The sequence below is a fragment of the Podarcis cretensis genome (assembly GCF_951804945.1).
Source record: "Podarcis cretensis genome assembly, chromosome: Z".
NCBI lineage: Eukaryota > Metazoa > Chordata > Lepidosauria > Squamata > Lacertidae > Podarcis > Podarcis cretensis.
In genome coordinates this window covers 32,005,358-32,019,550 of record NC_137184.1, presented here as the reverse complement: position 1 = coordinate 32,019,550, position 14,193 = coordinate 32,005,358, and the positions used below count along the sequence as shown (strand labels likewise).

Sequence of the window (14,193 nt, the reverse complement as noted above, 5' to 3'; positions counted from 1 at the left end):
AAAAAAAAAAAAAAATAAGCTGAAACATTTGTGGTCTAAAATTTACAGGATTTCAGCAGCAAGTGAGCGAACATGCACTAGTTGGAAACAAAGCAGGATGTCCACCCTTAAAACTTTTGCAGCTGCAAACAGTATTGAAAGCAGCATGGTATATTACTGCCCCAATATCATCATGAGCACAAATCATCATGAACGCACAATGAAAAGGATGTCTGGAGGGACCCTTAGATGCACTTGTAGAATCAAGACTTCCCTGACTCTGGCTGTTGTGAAGAACAGAATGTGAGAGGGGATGTTTGCCATGGGCTTCTTTATAGGAATTTGCTGTAGGGCTCCTCCAAAATACTGGGTTATAGCTACAGGGCAAAAGTAAAATTTTCATGTACACTCAAAATTTGTCAAATTTCAGAATTTGACTTTATGGACCGTTTCAAGCTTCATTTTTAGAATTCTGGGAGTGATCTAATATATTATTTCGTGCTTTTCAAGTAGGTTTGAAAGGTAGGTTTGCAAGATTTAAAAACCAGTGTCTGCAACACACACAGAGGCAGAACAAGTCACAGAGCTACAGGATCAGAGCATCTTAATATGAAGTTGCAGCTTAGCCAGATTTCAGTACCAACAAACAGAATCCATAAGTATTCCAATTTGTGGGTATGTAGGTACATTTTTTAATAGGAAGACTTGAGAAGCCCCCCCCCCCCTAAAAAAAGTATTTTGTTCTAGCCCCTTTTTCTTTAGGAACAGGCTTCCGAAGACTCTTCTCTGAATTGTGAATAAATGTATCTTGGGATATCCCCCTCCACCCCCAAACACCGCCATGCATCTATGTTAAGTAGGGAGGAGACATATTTGTTGCATGGGGCAGAGAATAGCGACACATGTAAGAATAGCCACGTAAGAGCTTGACTAGCAGAACTTGCTCTTTAGGGCAGATCTGAAGATTTACAACTTTAGAAATTTAAAAAAGAAAAGGAAATACCCTTTACTATAGTGGTTCTCAAACTATGAAGTGGGGTGCTATTGGCTAAGGGGTAAAGCAACACCCATGGATGTGGTTTTTCTTTTCTTTGCACGATCTGATAAAAGTAAATAATGGCCCCACCTTTACCACACTGTCCAAGGCCAGCTGAGCTCTTCCCTCCCCAAAGCAGGATGGCCAGGCCTGGATTTCTTTCGGTTGATGGGGGCAGCTGCCCCCCAGCAGTGAAATGCGAAGTTTCTACTTTGCGGGGGGGGGGGCAAACCTTATCCAGCATGAGGGCCACATTCTGTTCTGAGAATCTTCCAGGGGCCACATGCCAATAGTGGGCATAGCTGGAGAGAAAAGTGGGCATGGTGATGAATGTAAATTTCACCAGCCCTGGGGAGAAGGGGGCTGGCTATGCAGGGGTGTGTGGTCTGGGGTCCACATAGAGAGGTATTGAGGGCTGCATTGAGCCCCTGGCCTGAAACTCCCAACCCTGGATCTAAGACCTTTCAGTGGCCCAGATCTTCCAGGCTGTGCTTAATTCCTGCCTTTGTCTGCGCTCCCCTGCAGGGAACAGCAACGGCCCCATTCTCAACCCTCCAGCGACCATCGCAGAGTCCGCCTCTTGCAATTTTGTCCCCGAGGTGGCCAACGGGAGGAGCTCCACCCACCAGGCCCGCTCCCCTCAGCCAAGGCCACAGCTGAGGAAGACCTTCAGTGACCTTGGGGGAGTTCTACAAGGACGGTATTGCCAGGGGCCCACTGGCCACACAGACAACCCTGGGGCAGTGTATGCCAGCCCGTCATGCAACGGCCCCAAGGAAGACTTGACATTCTCCCCTGCCTGGAGCGCAGCATCTTTTGGCTATGTGAGCCCTTCCGCGAGCCAGAGTGAGCTGGTGATGGAAAGTGGGGCCCAGTCTCCCCGCAGCCAGAGGGGAACCCCAGACTCTGACCGGCCTGCTTCCTTCTTCATCAGCAAAGACAACGCAGTTGGGAGCAATGGGTCTGGGGCGTTCTGTGCTTCTCCTGAGTCCCCTGTAGATGCCAACGGAGGCTTGAGGTGTGGGGCAGCAGAGGTCAAGGCTCGTTTGGTCCCCGCCACTCCGAGCGAAGAGGAGTGCCCCCAAGCGGAGAGGCAGCGGGTGATGTGCAAGTTCCGCGAGAGGTCTCTCTCCGTCCCCACGGACACAGCCTCCTTGTGCTCCATGGACATCGGGGGCAGCGAGACCTGTGCCCTGAGCTACCCCAGCGCCAGCTCCGAGGGCAGCACAAGCACAGACAACGTCTCGCTAGCGGTGGAGCAGGAGGCTCAGGTGAGGTCACGGCGGCCGCGCACCAAGAGCATCTCTCTCAAGAAGGCCAAAAAGAAGCCCTGCCCGCCTACCCGCAGCGTCTCATTGATCAAGGAGGGGCAGCTAAGCATTGCAGAAGCTGGTGACGAGGCGCTGCCGCAGGACCAGAGACCAAAAAGTCTGTGCTTGCTGCCCGACGCGCAGGCCCAGAGCCAAGTCCCTGGGGACACAACCAAAGAGCTGGAAAGCGTGCCATACTCACAGCAGTGGTACATGCCAGAGTGGAGTCCTGGCGACCCCTATTGCTCTCTCTCTGGCTCCAGCACGGCCACTGGGACCACCGTGATCGAGCTCTCCAAGGCACGGGGTAGCTCTGAGTCCCTCCCCTCCCCTTCCATTTCCCGGGCCACCACACCTTCCCAGCTCTCTGCTGAGGTCAACTTGAAAACCTCCTCCCCGGCAAGACCAACAGGGGTGATGTCTCCCTCTAGTGGCTACTCCAGCCAGTCGGAAACTCCGACCCCGACCATCCCAACACCTGCCGTTCTGGGCCACACCCCGCATCAGAGTGGGCGCGCGAGACCCCTTGTGCCGGAGAGGAAATCCTCGCTGCCCCCAGTCTCGCCCATGGAGAGAAGCCCTAAGTCACGGCTGTCCTTTGACCTGCCGTTTGCGCCGCCGTCGCACCTGGACCTCTCGGGGCTGAAGATCTCGCTCAAGGCCAAGCCCAAAGTGAGCCGGCACCACTCCGACTCCACCTTTGGAGCCAAGCTGGGGCCGAAGCTCAGCCCCGTGCAGCCCGTCATGCCCATGGTGACACAGCTGGACCTGCGCTCCGTCCGCCTGCGGTCCATCAGCCGCTCCGAAACAGAGGACAACCTAGAGAGCCTTGAGCCTGTCGAGGAGCCTGGCAAGAAGGTCCGGCCCCCGGTGGCAGAGAAGCCGCCCCTTTCCAGGAGGCCCCCGATGCTCCTGCACAAGACCCCTCCAGTCCAGGAAGAGTCCCCCGTGGGCTCCCCAACCTCTCCACTGACACCCCAGGGCTCGGTCGCCGTAGAGAACGTTTACATAGTGGCCAGGAGGCCTGAGCACCAGTGGGATGCAGATGCCTGGAGCCCTATGGAGCCGCAGCCCCCCGTGGCAGCCGTCTCTCCAGCACAAGGGCCTCCGGGGACGTTCTTCTCTGCCCGGCGGCTTTCTGAGGACAGCTTGGAGGAGGAGCTGAAGCCAAGGCTGCCGCTGGAGAGAACACCTGGCGGGGAGAGCCACAGAACCAAAGTCCCTCCCCCTGTCCCCAAGAAGCCTAGTGTGCTTTACCTGCCGCTGGTGAGCTCCCCGCTCCACCCAGGGGCCTGCGTCGGGGATCCGAGGTTGGCTGCCAGCCCTGTCATCATGCTGGACGAGGACTGTGCTTATTCCGAGCTGACTCCTTGCAAGGCATTGACCCCTGTGGCTAACGCAGTGAGCATCAGTCCAACAACTGCAGGGTTGTCTTGGGGAAACGTTTCAGGTAAGTGGCTCTGCCTTTCAAGAGTCCTTCCTGGGTTCTCTTCTGTCCTAAGGTGGTTGAAAAGGGAGCATAGTCCAGCAGCAGACCACCTGCTTTGAATGCTGGAGGTCCCAGGTTCAAACCCACTTAAAAGTATCAAGGATGTGATGGGGTAGATTGGTGCCCTCAAGATGCTGGAGAGGTGCTGACACTTACAGTAGATGACCCTCGGATGGGTGGCTGCTTTGCACATTGGTGCAAGCATTCTGTCTCCCAGAGAGTATCTTGCACCTGCTTTGCTCCTCCTCTGATTGTTTTGCAGCTGGGCTGCACTGAGCTAAGCCAGTGTTTGGGTTCGAGTGCCATCCCAACCCTGGTTTGTGGTTAAGCTCCCTCCAGAGACTAACCACAGTCTGTAGCTTAGGTTTGTTCTTCGATACACCTTGTGGTTAGTCTGGAGAGAGCTTAACTGCCCAGGCAAAACGCTTAGCCAAACCTTAGCTTAGCCCAGTGCAGTGAGGCAGTCAAAAAGTCCAGGCAAGGAGTCTGCCCAATCATGCGTTCACTCCAAGTCAATATTTGGCTTCGTGTTATGTGCAAACAAGGCCAGCATGAGGCAGCTACACACATGTTGAAACACAGGGAGATGCCTTATACCACATCTGACTACGTGACCTGCTCTGTGTTGCCTGCTCAGGTTGGCAGCAACTCCTGGGGATTTTGGGCAGAGTTTTTTATTATGTCACCTCCAAACTGATTCCTCTTTAGTTGTAGATGTTGAAGGTGAAACCTGGGACCTTTTGCATGGAAGGCATGTGTTCTGCCAATGCTCTGTAGCTCCTTCATGTGAAAGAAGTAATGTGTGATGATTACATTCAGGATGTTGTTGGGGCTTGTGTTTTTTGCTCAGCGTACACAGGGTGGGAAAATGCAATTAGTCCTTGCTTTTGCATTATATGCTGAATCCTTGTAGCCCTCCAGGTTTTGTTCGCCTCCTGCTCCCACCTGCCCCAGCCAGCATGGCCAATAATAAAGGATGGTGGTAGTTGTAGTCTAACAACATCTGGAGGGCCGCAGTTTCCCCTTCCTTCTTGCACAGGAAATTAAGAAAAAACTTTATGTCATGTGATTGTCACACATGACCATTTTTATTTGTGCTGCACCCTATAACTTCCTCCCAGGATTCCTTTCACATGAGAACTTGGTAATGTATGAAGAAGCTCATAGGAAGAAGTTATTCCCTATTCATCTTAGAGATGCATATTTGATTTGATTTAATGTTTGTATTCTGCTTTTCCGAAATAATTTTGAACTCAGGGCAGCTCACAATCACAACAGTAGCATGAAAAAATTAGCAAGAATTACAATCACTTTACTAATATCGTATGTACTTTTAATAGTATATGTACTGGTTATTGCTTCAAATCATATCCTGCCTGCCTTCCAATGAATTCTTCCCCTCCTGGCTTTATCCTCATAGCAACCCTGTAATGTAGGACCAGTCCAAAGTCACTAAGTGAATGGGGATTAGAACCTGACCCTCCGCTGTTCTTGTCCACCTTTCTAACTACTGTTCTGAATTGGCTCCAATGTGATATGATATGGTGTGTAATGCCCAGTAGTCAAATATAAATGGGAAGAGGCAGACTAGCAAAACATCTTTAATTCTCTGATAGATGCTTGGACAATATTGTTTTATGCTATGGATTGAAATAGTTAGTGGAAGCTACCTATAAATTAAAAAATACACAAACAACAGCAAAATAAATTAACCCAATCCTGAGCAACTTTTGATTGCATGACAATCTAAAGTTACCAGCTGGATAGCAGCCTGACCCTCACGCATTTAAAGGAGGATTACACCACTTTAAATAGCCACAACTTCTCCCAAAGAATCCTGGGAACTGTAATCTGTTAAGGGTCCTGAGAGATGTTAGAGCCCTATTCCCCTCTCAGAGCTAAGATTCCCCAGACTTCCCTGGGAAGAGGAACTGTTGGTAAAACTACTATGAGAATTGTCTCTTCGAGGGGTGTCCTAACAACTCTCAGCACCCTTAACAAACTACAATTCCCATGATTCTTTGGGGGAAGCCATGACTATTTAAAGAGGTTTGATAGTGCTTTGAAGTTAAAGTGCAGATGTGACCCCGCTCTCCCACTCTCTCTCTCTTGATCTGTTGGTTTCTGTTCCTCTATATGTCCATTCTTCCTATTCTTCCCAACATCTTGTCTGTTAGCTTTATTCATTCCCCCTATTTCTTTCTCCCTCTGATCTCTCTTCAGCTCCTTCTCCAACCATCATCAGTCAGCTCAAACCTTCCCACCTTTCCCCTTTGTTTGCCCCTCATTCTGCACCCTTCTGGTACTTGGCATTTCCCGTGGACATAGAAGGCCTGCTGCTCCTACTTGGATCAAGCTCGCAGCTCCACCTAACGGCAAAACCCATCAGCTTAGGGGGTGTTCACATGCTGCATTCATCTAGTGTACAATCTGTGTAAAAATAAATAAATAGCTGAGCTGTACATTTGTACAGTTATTTACATAGAGTTGTTGGCACACCACATTCAACGAGTGCATAATCTGTGCATCTGCGTCCACAAACACTTGTACTATTGTTAACATGCAGTGCTCAACACTCTTTCACACAGTTCCACATGTGTAGAGACCGCTTGTACCTGTGCTCCATGTGACTTCTCAACAAGCCTCATGTATCGTCCGGTGATCTTTACAGTCTGTTTTCCTGTGTACACAACAGCTGAGCTGTGCAAATAAGAAGTGTGTGCCCTTTCACACAAACCCCAGCACATGTCGAGAGACAAGTTTGTCCCTGTGTTCATTGTAACGTGCAAACAAACCTGTGAACACCTGAAGATCCTCAGGAAGGAAAGGGAATGCGTGTGAATTCTGTGTTCACTTGAAAATGGATGCAACAACAGGAGATCTGTGGTTAGGATCTCTCGTTTGAAAATAATAACCAGCAGCTGCTTCAAAGTGCTGCTCTGGGAGAGGATATCGTACCCACATCTTCCCTAGCTCTTTCCCCAGACTAAGCCAATTTGGGGTTTCCCTCCTTGGGGTTGCTTATACTTCCTCCTTGTGCGTAGGTGTGGGTGTCATTTTGTCTACTTAATAACCAGTAACAAGACCTTGAATACAATAAAGGTATAATATTGTACTCAGTGGATCTAACCTAAACTGCATCAGTAAAGATGCAGCAAAGCAATCTTAATCAGAAAACATAAATAAAACAAAGGAGCGATAGCTGGGGGTGGGATGCAATTTCTTTTTCAGTTCCGACTGAGTTACCATATTTTCCCCCCAGCTGGTTCTCTGTTTTCTTATTTATGTTTTCTAATTAACATTGTTTAGCTTCGTTTCATTTTATCTTTCTTAATGTAGTTTATGTTATATATATATATTGAGCACAATACAGTGCCTTTCTTAGATTCACAGTCTTGTTTCTGTTTATGCTTCCGCTTCTAGGTACCTGTAGTTTGCTTTGTTTCAGCTAGATAACCAGTGACAATCTTCCCCTGAACACTGGGAATAAAAAGGAATGGTGTTTCAGGGTTGCTGTTCTGAAAGTAGAGCCCCCCTACTCCGATGTCACATCCATACCATACATTTAAAGCACTCTCATACCACTTTAACCTGTTATGTCTTCCCCCAAAGAATTCTGGGAAATGTAGTTTCTTAAATGGGTCTGACCTCACCGAGCTACAGTTCCCAGAACAAACTACAGTTCCCAGAATAAAGTGGTATAAGAGTGCTTCAAATGTATGGTGTGGGCATGTCCACTGGGCATACTTCTAAGTTCCAGAAAGTTGTGCTCTGCCAAATGGAGCTTTAACGCTTTCCTCTATTTTTCTCTCAACTCCCCTGAAAAGCTATTTTTAGCTGAAAGGGGTAGAGTAAAGGAGTTGGAGTTGGAAAGAAAGGTACAATTGCTTTCTCTGCCCTTCGCCTCTCCCCTCACCCCTGCAGCTTCATGTGGGATGTGCAACTTCAGGGGGGGATTTAGGAATGGGCAAGATGGAGAAAGTAGAAGGAAAAGTGGAGCCTAAATAAGAAAAGATTAAACTTGTATTTGAAACTCTCTGGTGAAGGAGATGATATTAATTGATATTAATCCTGCCACCCCTTTGCTCGCTGCTTTCCCGTTATATCTGGGTTCACCCACCTTTTTGGAGCCTGTGGGTCTATTTGCAAACAGGAAAAATGTAGTAAGGACAATGCACAACCAAGTACACACTACAAACTCTTTTCTTGACTCCAGAAGAATCCTCCTTCCCAGCCCAGTTTCAGCATAAGGGACATGGGATCTTCTGGGCATCAGGAAAGGCCTCTGCAGGTGCACAGAGAGGTGGTGGCAAAAATCAAATCAATGTCTTCATGTGCTATATCTGTTTATTGAAGATTAAAGGAGCATTGCCTGTCCTCCCTGTGTCTCTGTCTCTGTCTTTGTCTTTCTCTGTCTCTCAAACACCCCCCCACCCCCCACCCCTGGCTCCTCTGCCCAGGGATGGTGAACCTGTGTCCCTCTAGGAGTTGTTGGACTTCAGTTCCCATCATCCTTGACCATTGGTCATGCTGGCTGGGGCTGATGGGAGTTGACCTCCAACAGCACCTGTAGGGCTCCAGGTTCCCCATACCTGTTCTCCAGTTGGCTGTTTCTGAAGTGCCTCTCTCCCACCCCCACCCCACAAGCTTACCGCCCACATCCCAGATCTCACTGGCAGGAGACCTGTTTGGCCAAGACTCTTGCTTTCTTTTCTTCAGGGAGCTCAGTGGGCTTAAGGGCCGAAGAGAAAAGCTTTGTAAGTGACAAAACCGCCGAGTCGATAACCGAGGAGGACGACGATGTGTTTGTGACATCCCGAACCACAGAGGATTTGTTTACTGTCATCCACAGGTGGGGGCCCATCCAGGTGTTGCATTTTGGGAGTTGGTAGCTCCTCTGAGGGTGTGGGGTGGTTTGCTCACCCCACCACTCTAGCCCCACCGTACGCCAGCCTTAACTTGGGGGGGAAAGACCCTTCCTGCTCTTTGTGAGCTTCACGCATACCCTACCCGAAAATCCTTCCTCACTTCATCCCCTGTTCATGTCCTCCAGAATCTGCACAACTCAATTCCAGAGATCTCATAATAGTTGCCAATCACCAGTTTGGGTCTATTCTCACAGCCAAGCTCCTGTGCCAGTTACGCATTTGTTTAAGAGCCACTGCAGGCCAACCACTACATTTCAGGTGGGCTGTTTCGAACCCCACCTCCGGCACCACTTTCATGAGTGCTTGCTTGTTTTCATGCTGATCTCTGCAGCTTATCATAAGGACCAGAGGCTTGCATTTTCAAATTGAATGCTTGCACCATGTCTCAGATACTCCCGTCACCCATTTCACCCAGGAATTCACCCAGTTAGAGCTTTGGGGAAGAGCTCTAGGGGTCCACTCAGCAGAACGAGCCAGAGGTGGGTCCCCCACTGCATCAGGTCTGCCTTACCACATTTTGAAGTAAGCAAAGCTATATCTAAATAGAGAGGGCTCTGTAACATAAGTAAGCCAAGGGTCCAAAATGACCTAACTGTACTGCTGCATCCTACTTAAAGCCAGTCCCTGTACATCAGGCAGGTGGAACTTGCAGCCTGCCAGACACTGCTGAACTACGGTTCCCATTGCCCCTGACTATTGGCTATGCTGGCTGGGGCCGATGGGAGTTATAGTTCAATAACATCTGGAGGGCCACAGGTTCCCCCCACCAGTGCTGCAAAGGGCGCAGTGTTTTTGCCCACTCACGAAAGAAAGCTCACATTCTGCTTCCATTCAAGATAACTAGCGCTGGCTAGAGTTTGGCACCATATGTGCTTTCTTACTTCACTCACTTTTCACAGCACCCACAGGAGGTCATAATCCGATCATTATCCTCCTTGTGTTTGCCGTGTGGTTCCTCTGAGAGATAGCTCAGTTGGTAGAGCATGAGACTCTTAATCTCAGAGTCGTGGGTTCGAGCCCCACGGGCAAAACGTGGGGGTTGGACCAAATGACCCTCGTGGTCCCTTCCAACTCTGCAATTCTATGATTCCTCAGACCACAGAAAACCTGCCTTTTTAGAAAGTTAAAGCACAGTAGTGCAGTCGCTACAGGTGTGGTAGGTTCTTAGCTCTACGCTTCCATCTTTTCCTGCAGATGTAGCTTTGATGAGCAATGTAAGTGAACCTATTGAGGTGAACCTGTTGCCACTCAGGACATCTCCAGTATTACCAGTAACTCTTTTAATGAGCCATAGAGTGCTTTTTCATCTATATTTTTAGCTAAAATTTTCAAAAAAATATTAACAGATTCACACAGTCGTGTCTAAATGAAGGAGATTTATTTTTAAGGATTTTTAAAATGCTGCATTCTATCAACAAGTTTTTGGCCTAACACACTTTCTAACTTTTTTAAAGCATTTGTTTCCACAAATGTCGAAAGTAATTGGGAAACAGTGCTTATGGTAAATAAGCATTTCAGCACTAATTAAATAACTGATTTTAAGTAGATGAGTGGCAGAAGAGTGAATTTTTATTTTATTTTAAAAACTTTGCTTGAGTGAATCGTCACTTCCCCACCTAGGGAGCAGTGTCCCACTCATTAGTGTGGATGGAATGTAGCAGCAAGCACATGTCAAAAAAGCACCTCCCCCCCCCATTAAGAAAAGACAGCTGCAATTCTGCTTGCAGCTTACAACAGGAGAACAACGGCTGGATAGTCCTTGGGCTGCCTTCTCAAACCTGGGCCCCAGCCAGGAATTATGGGAATTGTAGTCCAAAACATCTGGCAAGCGCTAGGTTGGGGAAGGCTGCTCTGGAAACACCCATGGCAAATTGAACCATTGCATACAAAGCTCCCATTGTTTCCTCTGGATGGGTCCCATTACACCATTTTAGACTGTTACGGCTGCGCCAGCTCTGCCTAACCTCAAGTGACTTTCTGATCTGTTTGTGTGTGTGTGTGTGTGTGCGTGTGTTTGCGTGTTTGCATTTGCAGGTCCAAACGGAAGTTGCTTGGTTGGAAGGAATCCGGCGAGGCCTTTGGCAACCGGCAGAATTCAAAGAGCAACGAGTGCGCTCCAACGGGCGTCACAAGAACCTCCAGCAGGAATGAAGATTTTAAGGCACTCCTTCAAAAGAAAGGTGGCAAGGGCGCTTCAGGCATCCGCACGTCTGCGGCTGAACTTCTGAAGACCACCAACCCCTTGGCTCGGCGAGTTATGACCGAGTTTGCTGTGGACGGGACAATTCAGGGCCCTAAGACCCAGCCATGAGTATGTCGAGAGAGAGAGAGAGCTTTGTCATTTCGCGCAATGCCCCAATCCAACCCTTGGGGAGATCTGCTTGACTAAGGGTCAGGGTGAGCCTACCACTCCATTAATGGGGTGGGGGGCTGTGTTGTTGTTTTTCATCTTTGTTGATTTGTTGGCAGTGGTGCCAACTTTTTTCTGTTTCTTTTTTTACTGGAGGGGGGACTCCTAACCCAAGAAAAAGTGTCTTAAATGTAGAGCACACACTCATCCCCAATGGAATCAGCCACACATCTTGGCCCTAAAAGGGAGGAAACTTTTATATCTTTTTCCACACTGGAAGAAGGACCTGCAGCATGGGTGTTCCTAGACAGGGCTATCCTGCATTGGTACCAGACCTAGGCCTGGCACCTTCTTCAATTGCATGAGGAGTTGGATACCTCCTCTCTTTCTCATCCTGATCCTCCTGCTTTCCAAGACTACAAATTTGGCGGGTTGGGGAGTCCCCCTGTACTGATTTCTTCTCTGCAGTGAAGCTAGCTTGGAACTGTTCAGAGTTTCTTTGGCATGTGGTACTTTCAGTGCTTGTAGGATACAATATATGGCTGTTGTGGCTTCTTTTCTTTTTAATTCCACCCCCCACCCCACAGAACCTGACTTGATCAATTTTAGTTTTGATTGCGAAACTCCTGAGTGGTGGCGAGGTGGAAAGGTGGTCACTTAGGAGGCAGGTGTTGTTCAGGCAGAGGAAGAGCAAAGATCCCTATTTTTATTGATGATGCCTGAAGGCCATATCAGGGCTCAGCCCCACTTCTGTTCATCCTGTGATTCCTAGTCACGTGTCCGAGAAGTTGTTTCGCCCTTTCGCTTTCCCTGGAGAAACCTGCTGCTTACGCCTGAATTGGAACAAACGCCAGTCAGGTTTCCTGTGGACTGAGATTTGTTTCAGTTCGGCAGTGAAGAGTGGGTTTTCCCGGGGAAAGCGGTGGGACAAAATTAAAGCCTCTCAGACCCATGACTAGCAATCATGAGGCTTTTAATCTCAGGGTGGTGAGTTCAAGCCTCACGTTGAGCGAAAAAGCTCCCTGCATTGCAGGGGGTTGGACTAGATGATCCTCGTGTTCCCTTCCAACTCTACAATTCTGTGATTCTTAGGATGAGCCCTATGACTCCCGTGTCCTTAACATATTGCTTGCTGTTCTTTTGCTCAGGGCGGGCAAAATTTCCCAATCTGGCCTCATCACCCTTCAGCCTAATATTTCTATGCTGGCCCTTGAGAATTTTGAAATATTCGTTCAGCTCTCGGGAGGGCTGGCACATGGAACATTTTGATACAGGATTGATTCCCCCACTGCCTTAAATGCAAATATTCAGCTCGGAATCTGAAAGATTTTCCTAGCCCTTCTATATCCTTGGAACCAGAAATCCATTATCTGACCAGAAGCTCTCGTTAATGCTGTTGACCTGCTTCTCTTCACAGCCTTAAATGGAACAAAAGCAAATGGTTTTGTAGCTCCTGCTGGGTTCCTGAGCTAATTGTGTCTTTAGAGCTGAATCCTGCACACAATGGACTCTGTCCAGCTGGGACACCATGGGGCTCTTTGCAGACACCAGACTTAGACTAATGGGCTGGTTGTTCAGTGCCATCTTTGTTTTAAGGATCAATGCAAAGCATTGGGGCTGAATAATGGTTGCAGCAGCTATCTTGGTCAGATTCTTCACTTCTGTCCTTGGTAGGATTCTTCTTTTTACATCATGAAGATGAAAAAAGAATTAAAAGCATATTGCAGCACTGTACGCACTTGCAGATGAATTGTGGCATAAGCTCTCATATACTAGAGCCTGCTTATTCTGATTAACTGGATGTTTTCCTAAGCTGGGATACATGTGAGCAAAGGGAAGGGCATACTTTAAATGGTGGAGGGCAATTGGCCACAGAATTTACAATCTGTGGTTTACAATTTACAATCATCCCTGACCACTGGTCCTGTTAGCTAGGGATGGTGGGAGTTGTAGTCCCAAAACATCTGGAGGGCCGAGTTTGTCTGTGCCTGTGATAGGAGCTGTTGTTGTGTAACACCTGGAGGACAGGTGACATGTGGAACCCTTGGCTCTCCAGATGTTGCCGAGCTACACATCTCATCAACTTCAGCAAGAAGAACAATAGCTAGGGATGATGGGAGCTTTAGTTCAGCAACATCTGGAGGGCTAGAGGTTCCCCACACCTGGTAAACAACGTAACCACATTGATCATCCACAAGATGACCCTAAATAATAATAATAATGCTTGCCATGTGGGCAAATGCTACCTTCCACTCTTAAGTCTGGGTGAACCAGCCCATAATGCAGTGCAGTGTGTATGTGTGTGTATAATCTTCATGTGTAAGGTGTCTAAAGAAGCATTGAATGCACGCACCCCTTCCCTCTCCACGTTCCTACCTGTCTCAGTGAAAGGCGTTTTGCTGATACTTAAGGTTTTGTCTGGGGCAGCGTCTTGAATCTCTTCCCCCACCCCCTCAACCCCGGTATACCATTTTTTCAGCTGATTAGCACTTTGCAACCTCTGGTATGCTCACACAACTTGCTCCTTCCAGTGATTATCTTAAACCTCGCCAATTTAACTTGAAGTGAGCAAAAATCACAAGATCCTCTGTAGGAATCCAGGGTTTGCCATGCACCTTCTAAGATCAATCTACCCATGTTCAGTACAAAGATTTCCTCCCCACCTCCTCAGGATGCTTTCACATGCTGCAAAATATCGAAAAAAGACCAGTGTTCAAATTATGGTAGATAGGGTTTTGTTTTGTTTTTTCTGAGAGGGGGTTAGTGAAATTCATGAAACTGATGCCCTAATCCTCCCCAATTTCAGCCAAAACATGTCCCACATTTGGAAAAGCAGGAGCTAATCATAAATCATCAAAAGTTGGGGAAATCATAAAAAAGTTAAGGTGTCTGGGGGCCCTTGTAGTTTGGGAACCGAACAGGGTGTCCCCACAGAATGTACGTATTTGAAGTGTAACTCATTCTTACTTCCTGTTTCAGTGATTGTTAGAACATGGGGAAGGGCTACAGCAGTCACAGATAAACTTGGCAAAAGATAATTTCTTGTAGGCATATCCAAAGGGGCTTGCTTGGAAAGACTAGGGGCATATTTACATTGCAAA

At 48.1% G+C, this 14,193-nt stretch overlaps 1 protein-coding gene across 4 annotated transcripts in view; it reads left to right on the top strand.

Moving 5' to 3' along the window:
• The window catches only part of NHSL2 (NHS like 2), a 105,441-nt gene extending 92,898 nt beyond the window's left edge, over positions 1-12,543 (top strand). For 3 of the 4 annotated variants that reach the window (XM_079962319.1, XM_079962320.1, XM_079962321.1), the window contains exons 6-8: positions 1,541-3,775; positions 8,534-8,666; positions 10,777-12,543. In XM_079962319.1, coding sequence (XP_079818445.1) covers positions 1,541-3,775; positions 8,534-8,666; positions 10,777-11,053 — 2,645 coding nt within the window. In that variant the 3' untranslated portion in view covers positions 11,054-12,543. The remainder of the gene's footprint in view (positions 1-1,540; positions 3,776-8,533; positions 8,667-10,776) is intronic. The other variant, XM_079962322.1, reaches the window with a different exon arrangement.
• Positions 12,544-14,193: the final 1,650 nt, after the last annotated feature.